The following is an 11,334-nucleotide window of genomic DNA, read 5'->3' as shown; positions in this document are numbered from 1 at the left end:
CAACAAAGAGGAAGTGCTTTTCCCTTTTTGAAAGCCAAATTGGGAATGTGCGATGACGTCATGTTTAGATAAGAAACGATGGATCTGTCCAATCAGGGCTTTTTCAATTATCTTATTAATGCATGACAAGATTGCAATAGGCCTATAGTTTGTTGTTTCACAATGGCTACCACTTTTATAAATAGGTCTTATAATTGAGATTTTGAGGTGGTCGTGGTACTTAGATTGTTCTACAAAAAGGTTAATCATTCTCGCAATTACAGGGCCGATAGCAGTTTTTATTTCTTTTAAATCAGATAGCCTTAATTGGTCAAACCCAGGAGACATATGGGTATCAAGTTGTTCTATTATCTTTATTACTTGAGAAGTGGTAACCCTAGCGAATCGTATGGAAGCGTTTACAGTTTTATTATAATTTTGTCTATTTAATAGTTCTGTGTTACAATTATGTTCTGATTTTAATTGCACAACCTCCGTAGCAAAGGTGTGGGCAAAGTTAGAGCAAATTGACTGAATATCCAACTGGGTACCCATATGTTGTATAATAACCTCATCTAACGATATTTTATTACGGCCTAACCAATTATTTATATGCTCCCATATTTTTTTACTATTACCTTTACATTGTTTTAATAATTCTTTCCTATGGAGGTTTTTTGACTTATTTATTAATTTGAATGTTCTATTCCTGTATCTAGTATATTCTAATCTTTTAGACATATCATTTGGACAACTCCTCCATTCTTTATACAATTTATCTTTATGAATGATACAATTCTTTATATCTTTAGTTAACCACGGACACGAATCTATTGTTTTATTTCTAATTTTAATTGATCTTACATTTTTATTATAAATAGTTTCAAATATTTTACACATTTTTTCATACATTAATAAAGGACATTGAAATGTTACCAACTCCGACCAGTCTATGTTCTTTAAGTCTTGCTTTATAGAAAAGTTATCAAATATTTGTTTTATCTTTTTTTCTTTATGTTTAATTGTATTTATAGAAAAGCCTATGTTTACAAGATGATGGTCGGAGGTACCACACTTAACAATGTTTGATTTATAGTTAAACAATTTGTTTTGTCGTAGCAAAATATGATCTAGACATGATACAATGAGTCGAGAATCCCTAATTTCCTCTCGGGTCACTCCAAATATAGTATTTAAGAGTCCACAATCGCTAAGAGTGTCTTCATACAACATTGTGTCGGTATTTTGTTTTACAAGCGTATTTATGTTTATATCACCGATGATCACAAGGTCACGGTCACGCGGGACCGAGTTCACTGCACTTTCTAGCTCACGCACAAACACAGGCACTTTAGACTGGGCTAACACAGACGTAGGGGGCCGGTATACGGCCAGCAGCTGCAAGCGGGCCCCGCGCACCTGCACGGCGCCCCCCAGCGCCTCGCACGACGTGAAGAAGGTGGGCTCCCGCTGGAACACGTGCTCCTTCTGGACATACATCAGTATGCCACCGCCTCTCCTGGTCTCCCGGCATGACGCGAACATCTCGAACCCCGGCAATTGATACATCGATACCATGTCGTCTTTTAAATTAATTTCGGTGAAGATAAGTACGTCTAGATACGATAAGGCGTCTCTTAGTTGAGCTATTGTCTCGTTAAAGTTTTTCTTGAGAGATCTCACATTTAAATGTGCAATGTTGACATTTATAATTTTGTCATCAGATAAGCAATCCATCCATTGTTTTGGACTTTCATAGGTTTTGGTATATTTTTCCTTTAAATAATCGTCTTGTGCATTGAATTTGAGTGGTTACAGGTCACACATATGCGCTAAAAGTAAGACTGACATTAAATATAACATAAGCAGGTACTCAGGGTTTGGCGAGAGCTTCGAGGTCTGCTCGGGTAGTGATGTGCATCGTTTTCGAATCATCACCTTTTTTACACAGGATACGCCCTTTCTTCACCCATATATATTTGAATATCCCTCGTAGGCTTTGCTTCGTGTTCCAAAGCAGCTCTCGATTGTACCTAGTGAGATCTTCATTCACGTAGATAGGTGTATCGGGCTCCTCCGGAAACAAGACCTTGTTGGTGCGGAGGAGGCCTCGCTTGCCCATCCAGAAGTCCCGGGCCGCCTCCTGTCGCAGGCGCACGACGATGGGCGGCGGGCGGCGGCCGGGCACGGCGCGCCCCACGCGCCAGGCGGACTCCACATCTTTAATGTCTACTCCCAGTTGCATTGCTATCTTCCCTATTGTCTCCTTTATATTTTCATTTTCTTTTAATACAACGCCAACTATTTCGATGTTTTTATTTTTGTCCTTTTGTTCTATGGCTTGAACTCTTTGTTCTAAGGCCTGGGTGAGTTTTTCAAAGTGTTTACATCTATTAGTAGGGTAACGTAACGTACCTAGGGACATTTTCGACTACCCCAACTTTGAATGAAGCTATCGCAGCGTACAATTAAGATATTAATGTGAAATTTTCTTTATTCGGTAGGATATATAATATATTATCACTAGTATTTGTGCTGGAGCTTTGGTGTGGCCAGATTTTATTAAATTAAGATAAAAGTAAAAATGCTTGTTTTGACCCAAGGTACGTTACACGTTTTTACCTTGGGACACTGTTTCCTATGGCTTTGTACTATGGAAAATGCAAACTTCTAAATAACGCCTTATATCTCTGTTCTTATTGATTGACTGCATCTCTCTTCTGTCCAGTTTCACTCTGCCACTAATAAGAAGTAATAAGAACAGAGATATAAGGCGTTATTTAGAAGTTTGCATTTTCCATAGTAGAAAGCCATAGGAAACAGTGTCCCAAGGTACAAATTTAATCGTGTCCCAAGGTACAAAAAAGCAATATTTAACCAAAATTTAAATATCTTTATTTTTAATTTAGAAATCTTTCAGATAATTGCCATGTCATAAAATTAAATAACTGAAAATTTATACGTGACATCCATGTCATTATTTTGAGCATGCCTCAATGAGATAACGCAACTCAAAAAACTATACAAAAGCTACTTTTGACTCCAAAAAACTTCATATTGTCTTCACCACACACTCGATGCTGGTATGATCACGAGATTCACTAGTTTTGCCAAGCGAGTAAAATACTATGCCTAGGGTAGAATTTTGATGTGTTTATTCAGCCGGTTTTTAAAATACAATCAATGTCCCGAGGTACAAGCGTCCCAAGGTACGTTACGTTACCCTAATATCATCTATAATATTTTGTTGTTTTTTCATTGCAGTAAGTATTTCATTTTGCTTCAACAACATCTCATCATACTTTTCTGCGTAAAAACCGGTATCCTCCTTGATCTTGAACACTACCTCCATTTTTTTGTTTAAAGCGTGCAGCAGCGACTCGACCGTTAAATTTTTAAGATCGAGATCCAGAAATACCTTTGGAGTTGGGCTTGTGACAGGATTTTCAGGCATACAATTTTCACATACACCACGGCTGACCTTGATGCATGTCTTGTGATACACCTTTAGGCACTTTTTACATTTAAATTGCCCATCTTTGGAAGGCATATTTTTGCAACACTTCACACACTTATTAGGAGTGCTTGACATAATGCTAGTCCAGGTAAACTACCGGAACTACTTTTATGTACACTAGATTAGTAGTTTCAAATGTTCAGGTGTTTTTTTATTTACTTTGGCAACGGTTAACTTAATTAGCTAAGGTATAACGTAGTGCCGCGGCGAGCGCAACCGAACGACTGCCTACTAAACACAGATATTTGTTCTCGGGTCTTGGATGTGCCCGTAAAATGGCAATAGGCCCGCCCCCTATTACATTGGGACTAACATAACACTCTGGCGAAAAGTGGGTGCAGCAATGCACCTCTACCTACCCCGCAAGGGAGTACATTAGTACAAGGCGTGAGTGCGTGTTTTTTTTGTGTGTGTGGTTCCTAATAGAAACTGTTAGAAGTAGATTATTAAAACTAGCTTTAGCAAGTATTATTACAGCTATCTACGAATAAATGTTATTCTTATGAACGGCTGAAATCTCCGAAGAGATATTGAGGATTGAGGGCGACTGGCAAGCCTCCTGGGTCTCGCTAAACCCTTCACAAAAGTATTGGGTCAAATAAAATACTTAATAATTTTTTGCATGTTTAATCTTGCATTTAACTATGGGTACTCCTCTTGCATATTGATATTCCTTGGTCAGTACTTGTATGTAGTTTATTTGTTCAGTGATGATCATCATAGAACAACGTGGACTCGGGTAGTGATGATCATGGACATGTGTGAAACATGTAATTAAAGATTTACTTTTCATTTCCTCATAGTACTAGCCACTAGCCAGTGAATGAATAGGTAGTAAGTACTTTGAATACGGTTATGTACAGTCCTACTGCGTTGTATTACTGTTGCTATGTATCATTCTGATATAGAGTTGATAATCCTTCAAACTAGTGTCAGGGCAGATATAAAATAAAACAGATGAAAATCGTGTAAATTGTATTTACTTGTTATCATTATGCATAACGTACCTCCGTCATCGCACAATTGATAAATATTTTTACAAAGGTTACACAGTAGTTCAGATTACATTGGTCAAAATAATAATTGCCTAGATTAACAATTTTGGATTTAGACACTTCATTATATGCCCCTGCACATTTCGCTAACAGGACTCGTTATACATGAATGTCTGGGCTGCAAGCGGTTAGTTTAATTACACAGAAAGCGTGGAATGTTAATATTCGCCGAATACAAGTATTTTTTTATCAGAAACCATTTAATCTGAGAAACTGGGTAGTTGACTATATACGATAAGTATTTACCGATAAATACATTTTCACAACTGCCTAAATAAATCGAAGCTCTATGCAACACATAATACAAAATTATATACATTTGAATTTCTCTAAAAATTCTATTTTACAAACATTTCTTAACGTGAAGGTAACTTTAGTCTTTGGTAGCGCGAGCCGCTGGGAGTGGAGTCGGTTTGTTCGAGGGTGGAATGTTCGCAGGAACCACGTTATAGTTATTGTTCTACGGAGGCCTGGCCTGATCTCTATCCATTGCCATCACAAATTTAGAATAAATTGGCACTTTAGACGTTACTCTGGGAGCTACAATATATTTTCGGTTACAAAACGAGCATGATTAACCCTGAAGTGTTTTTCATTCTGGAATGTTACATTTGTACACTACAGGACAGCAGAATCTAATCCAATCTGAAAATAAACTCTGTCCAACTGCAACTTAGCAATGAATACGGATGAGAGCCGAGACCCCCGGCAAGGGAGGGGAGGGGGGGATCAGACGGACGACGTTACCTATTCTATTTATATTATATGGTCATTTGACAGTAAATCATTACATTGTTCTAGCCTTCTCAGGCCGCACAGCGGTCATCTCTATGAAATTATAGTTTTATACAAAAGTCGCTACGCCGAAAGCTATACAGTATACCCTAACAAATAACTATCTGTTAACATATCATACTTGCTTATAAAACATGTTACAATATATATATTTGATAGTGAAACAATTTGATGTGTATGAATGATATAAGGAGACAATTCATTGTGTTTTGTCTCCGTTTTTCTTTTATTCTATGTCATATCATGCTGCAGCCGTGTGTTGCAACATTGACACGTATTCTCTTATAATTAAGAGCATCGAGAGATTGTATCAGTAGTATACTATAGAGGTAGATAAATATCACTACTCTTCATGTGGTTCTTTCATGTTAGCAGTAAATGATATTTCTTTTTAGTTAAGGCACAGAACTGTGGCAAAGGAGAGTTACATAGATGTGTCGATGTTGCAACACTTGCTGAGTTGTCCATACGTATACAAAGCACACTAAGCGGAACAAATGGAATCCTCGGTAATAAACACAGGTTGGAAACCTAAATCAGTATCTAGGCGATAGTAGGTATATGAGTACCGAGATGAACAACTTATTCTGTACATGGATTATGTTGTTTATAATATTAAAATATAGTCCAGTTTTTCCTCAAGTGGCAAAGTTGTAAAATACGTAGGTACAAGGTCCTGTGAATAATATCAAGGCTTCGCGTTAATCCGGCTCGAGTCGAAAACTTTATAATGTATGAAAAATGTTTTAAACGGAAACACGAAACCTTGATATTATTCACTATATTAAGATTTTTATAAGAAAGATTTATATGAATAGCTTTTATAATATAATCACACCGGTGGCCACACGTTTTAACAATTTCTAATATTTATTTAATACTGTTATGCGAATAACTCGTCCTAATTTTATCATACATCATTCTTGAAATCTATTTAATTTTAAAATACACTCAGGAGCTCAAATACACCAACCTTCACGCGAATCAAATAATTATGTCCTAAAGGGAGATAAAACTTAATAAAAAGTTGTGATTTCATAAAGAAATAATGTAAGTAGATCCTATAAAATAATTCTAACAAAATAAAATTCTAATGTTTGTATAAAATCCCTTTACGCTTTCATTACATGGATTATTAAAATAAATAAACTTAGAAGACTAATGTGTAAAATAAATACCTACTATTTCCACTTAAATTGTTTATAAAATAATGCAAAAATAAACTATTGATATAATATTTGAACACATCCTAACTATCTAGCTAAATATTGCTATAGTCGATAGTTCCCTAATCATCATAAATGATTTATATACGAACAAACCATATGTACATATTCTACTAAAGAGTCCTCAACGATTAGTCATACAATACGATCGAATATTTAATTGTAGGGATTCCGCAATAAGTTGTACACAATTAAAATTACACGCCAGTAACAATTTACACTGGCCGGCACATTCCCGAACATGGAAAATACTGTCTTGCAAAAACAATACCTCCATTCAAAAAAATTGTTTCATTTGTTTAGTAAAGTATAAATTAATGTTAAATAATTATTTAGTTCAGAATACCAAAGGCACGTACTGCAGAATTTAACAAATATTTCACGGGAGTGGAGTTTCCTTTTATAGGCTATTCTGCAAGTATTTATTGTGTACAACTATTAAGTAGAGCTAAAATTAAATATAACTGCATCGGTATTTACATAACCATTATTATATGAGGTTATTTTTGAGTCATGCCATAACAAAACTCAGGGCCGCCTGAGCCGTGGGTACAACATAACTATCATGGAATACAGACACCATCTGTAAAGGCGTAACAAAAATATACTAACTACAGTTATTTCATAATAATGTCTGTTTGCGATCATAAAATAGTTAAACAACGCCTCTCAACACTGTACAACGACTAGTTTTGTGTGCTCCCGCAGTAAATCTCACAGAAAACAGTTGAAGGTCCAGCGAATTCAACGAGACATATATTGCACTCGTTGATTTTTCCGAGCCCTTATTCTGAAGTTAATATAATGTCGAGATAGAAGAGCTTATTCAAGAAGCGATAATTTTGAGAGTATTAGAAATAAATGACATTGGGTTATAGAAAAGTATAAAAGTACGGAGAGGCACACAGTTACCTACATAAAGCTATGTACAAACCTCGGCGAGGCACTTAGACTGGTATCCATCGACGCAGACAGACCAACCTTCCCTAGCTTAGACCTTCATGATACGTGGAAATGCACTTATGCTTACTTTCGTTCTTGATGAAAGAGACTCATATTGTAAACGATCTAGCATTTAATTATGAACTTGCGTTTGAGCCATGAGGTACTAGTGTCCATCACGAATATTGTAGACTACCCATAACATCTTTGAATCACTCTTTTCATCATTTTTTCTTCTTTCCCATCAACGATAGTAAAGTATTCTCTGCTCTAACCAGTTTCTTAGAGTAATTTATGAATTTTGTCAGTAATATTTAATTTCAATATCGCGACTTTATAACAGTTTTCACTTACACCATAACTCTAAATATATTAGTTAAACCATTAACTAATATTTGGCATCAGAGTATGAAATGTACTATTTAATTTAGGTAGGTAGGTAATATATAAGAGGAATATGTTTTAAGTACAAGTAAATCTACAGTAGACTCGAGTTCCTCGTGTTATATTCTGAAGCAAACATCGCTACGTATAATATTCGATTATATATATATAATAATTTACCAAGAATTTATAAGTTTACGCAATATTGAGAAGATGGCAGCACACACTTTCCTATACACATTCAAACGGTTGTTATCTGAGCTAATTAAATACAAACACATTAAAGTACCTTCACTAACCGATCGCGTACATTCTAAACCACACTTTGTACAGTTCCGATCACACAAACAGTTTTTCATTCAACTGTTTCATTTCGCGCCATTGCGTCTCGGCATCCTGCGTTCATGTAGCCACAAACTGGGCTGCTGCGTTCATGTTGCTTGCGACGTGCGTTCATGTAGCCGCTGTTGTTTAGTTCATGGTGTGATGTCAGGACTGCTGCGCGGCGTGGTCAGGCGCGTGCGGCCGGGTGCCTCGCTCGGTGCCCGTCGCGAGCAGCGCCGCGAATTCTACTTCGAGGATTTGTCGAGCCTGGAACATGCCATGATGAATTAATGACTTGCCTACACTACTATGGGCGATACTCTACCCTTGGTGGGTGCATGCTGCAGTGCAAGTGAATGTAGAACCAGCATAAATAATAATATGTGGGGACTCTCGCACAAGGCCATCCGACCCCCCAAACTAGACTTTTTACCTGTATTATGGGTATCTTAAGATCTTAACGTGCACCAAAACAGGCAACTGGCATGTTTGAAACCATGCTGAAGTCAGGATATATGGTATATGTCTGATAAAAAAATAATCGTATTTACCTGTGTATTCTGCGTAGGTATCTGCAGAGCCAGCGCCATGCTGTTGGCGTCGAAACTGTCGTCTAACGCTATGAGCGCGCCGTGCACGCCGCTCTCCACTAGATTGTTCGCATATTCCTGCAAATAAAATCGAAGATTAATGTATGACCGTCGTTAGGAAATCTAATTTAAATAAGCACTTTTACATTATGTCCTTATCAGAGTTATCTAAATTCTAGTTTGCATGTTTTACATCCATCTAATACCCGGTCCCGCGCGACGACCTGAACTAATTGGAGCGCGTTATGCAGTTCGGTCGTTATAGGTCTTTTGCAACGATATGACTGGTCTAGAGAGCCACTGTAGCTTACGAAACACAAAGTTTTCGAGCGCTCCTACGCTCACCACGGCTCTAACTCATTGTATCAGACCTCTCACTTTTTCCTTCTTTGTCAGGCTATCTCCTCTAACCTTGAGGTTGATGGCGTGCAGCCAGAGCTGCAGCCATCGTTGCTCCACACCAGCACTAATCACGCCACCATTTTGTTCTATCAGACCTCTCATTTTTTCCCTTTTTGTCAAACCAGCCACTGTAACACCCTGTAGTTACCTTGAAGTTGATGGCGTGCAGCCAGACCTGCAGTCGCTCGTTGCTCCACACCAGCACTAATCACGCCACCATTTTGTTCTATCAGACCTATATGTCAATGATATATCATTATTTCCTTTTTCGACAAGCTATCTCCTGCAACATCCTGTAGGTACCTTGAGGTTGATGGCGTGTAGCCATCGCTGCAGCCACTCGTTGCTCCACACCAGCACGTCCCGGCAGTGCGTCTCTTTCGTGTTGCAATTAGAACCACTTTTAGCTTATGAAAAACGTAGTTTCCGAGCGCGCCTACGCTTATAAAGGCTCTAACTCATTGTGCCAGACCTCTCATTATTTCTTTATTTATCAATCTATCTCCTCTAACACCCCTGTACCTTCAGGTTGATGGCGTGCAGCCAGCGCTGCAGCCGCTCGTTGCTCCACACCAGCACGTCGCGGCAGTGCGTCTCTTTCGTGTTACAACTAGAGAGCCACTTGTAGCTTACGAAAAAGGAAGTATCCGAACTCATATGCTCACCACGGCTCTAACTCATTATCAGACCAACTATCAGACCTCGCATTCAAGCCTTCTGTCTCCTGTAACACCCTGTAGTTACCTTGAGGTTGATGGCGTGCAGCCAGCGCTGCAGCCGCTCGTTGCTCCACACCAGCACGTCTCGGCAGTGAGTCTCGCCGGCGCGCCGCCGCTCTTCTAGCGCTCGCACGGAGTAGCCCACGCGCTTTAGACAGGCCACGCCGAAGTGCAGGGATGTTCTGGAATAATTATTGTTTATTTTTACTAAGCATTTAGAGTAAAGTCCTCGAGGACGCGCACGAAATAGTATATATTTATGTTGTTCTGGAATGTTTATATTGGTAATGTTTATTATAAAGCAATTAGAGTAAGTCCTATAGGACGCGCACAGAATAGCCTGACATCTTTAGGTATGCCACGCCGAAGTGGAGGAATGTTCTGGAATGATTGTTGTTCAAATGTTAAATAGCTATCAATAGATCATATAAAAAACTTCGCTCTTAGCAACGATCCAGTCACTATACCTTTTAATGGTCCTTCGAGCCGGATCACGATGGATGTGATCACCGATCACAACATCCAGAAGAGACAATTTTTTGAGCAGGTGCTCGAAATCAAAGACGAAGTATCTCTGAAGGCCTCGGCCGAGCATTTACAATAAATGACATGAGTTGGAAGCTATCCACCAACTTAAGGCAGCTCTACGAAATGTGTGTCGCCGCCGGATCGTTAAATCCGCCTTATTACATTACGGCCGGCCGCTTTACAAAACAGGGCCGCTTTGCAATGCGGCGGATCAATGCGGATTGTACGATCCGGCTGCGACATGTCTAAAGGCGTCGACCGAGCAATTGTCAATAAAATATTTATTTTATTTCAATAACTATACATTACACACCTGTGAAAGCTGTCGACCATCTTTAGCTGCGTGCGCAGGTCGCGCTTGGTGAGGTGCTCGAGCATGCGCGCGTCCACCAGGCACTCCATGAACGTCGTGCGGTACTGCGGCAGACCTGCGGACGAAACATGGTACCGTGGTTAATATCTCAATCATGATCATCATGCGGCAGACCTGGAAATGTGAGGGTAGTAAAGACGTTAGTAATGATAAATGAAGATGATAAAGAAAAGCTATAGATCGCATCCGGTGGCGTGGTTTGGGAGAGGCCTACATCCAGCATTGAACAGTTTTTATATGCTGAAGAAGAAGATAATCATCTATCTGTCTTACTTTCTGCTACCTAACTAACCTTAAGGCTAGCGAGGAGCTTAATAAAAGAAAAGTTCTAAAACCTGTAGATCCAGCTGCATAGATACACTCTAGACGACTAAAACTTTCTTCTACTAAACTAGTAGCTTAGTAACTCCTCAAGCTCTAGAAACAGCAGCATAAGTAACTTCAAAACAACCATCTCTTGTATCTAACAACCTGTATATAGAGGTAGGTCCACTCCCTTG

The 11,334-nt window shown here is 38.8% G+C and overlaps 1 protein-coding gene across 15 annotated transcripts in view; it reads right to left on the bottom strand.

Annotated features, from left to right (window-relative positions):
* Positions 1 to 4,458: 4,458 nt before the first annotated feature.
* Positions 4,459 to 11,334, bottom strand: part of LOC105381571 (liprin-alpha-1) — a 111,307-nt gene continuing 104,431 nt past the window's right edge. For all 15 annotated transcript variants that reach the window (XM_048629441.1, XM_048629440.1, XM_048629446.1 and 12 more), the window contains 4 exons: positions 10,775 to 10,889; positions 9,959 to 10,115; positions 8,774 to 8,890; positions 4,459 to 8,489 (listed from right to left, as the gene is read on the bottom strand). In XM_048629441.1, coding sequence (XP_048485398.1) covers positions 8,388 to 8,489; positions 8,774 to 8,890; positions 9,959 to 10,115; positions 10,775 to 10,889 — 491 coding nt within the window. In that variant the 3' untranslated portion in view covers positions 4,459 to 8,387. The remainder of the gene's footprint in view (positions 8,490 to 8,773; positions 8,891 to 9,958; positions 10,116 to 10,774; positions 10,890 to 11,334) is intronic.

Source organism: Plutella xylostella, chromosome 23, assembly GCF_932276165.1.
Source record: "Plutella xylostella chromosome 23, ilPluXylo3.1, whole genome shotgun sequence".
Lineage (NCBI taxonomy): Eukaryota > Metazoa > Arthropoda > Insecta > Lepidoptera > Plutellidae > Plutella > Plutella xylostella.
This window is presented reverse-complemented; position numbering and strand designations above follow the sequence as displayed.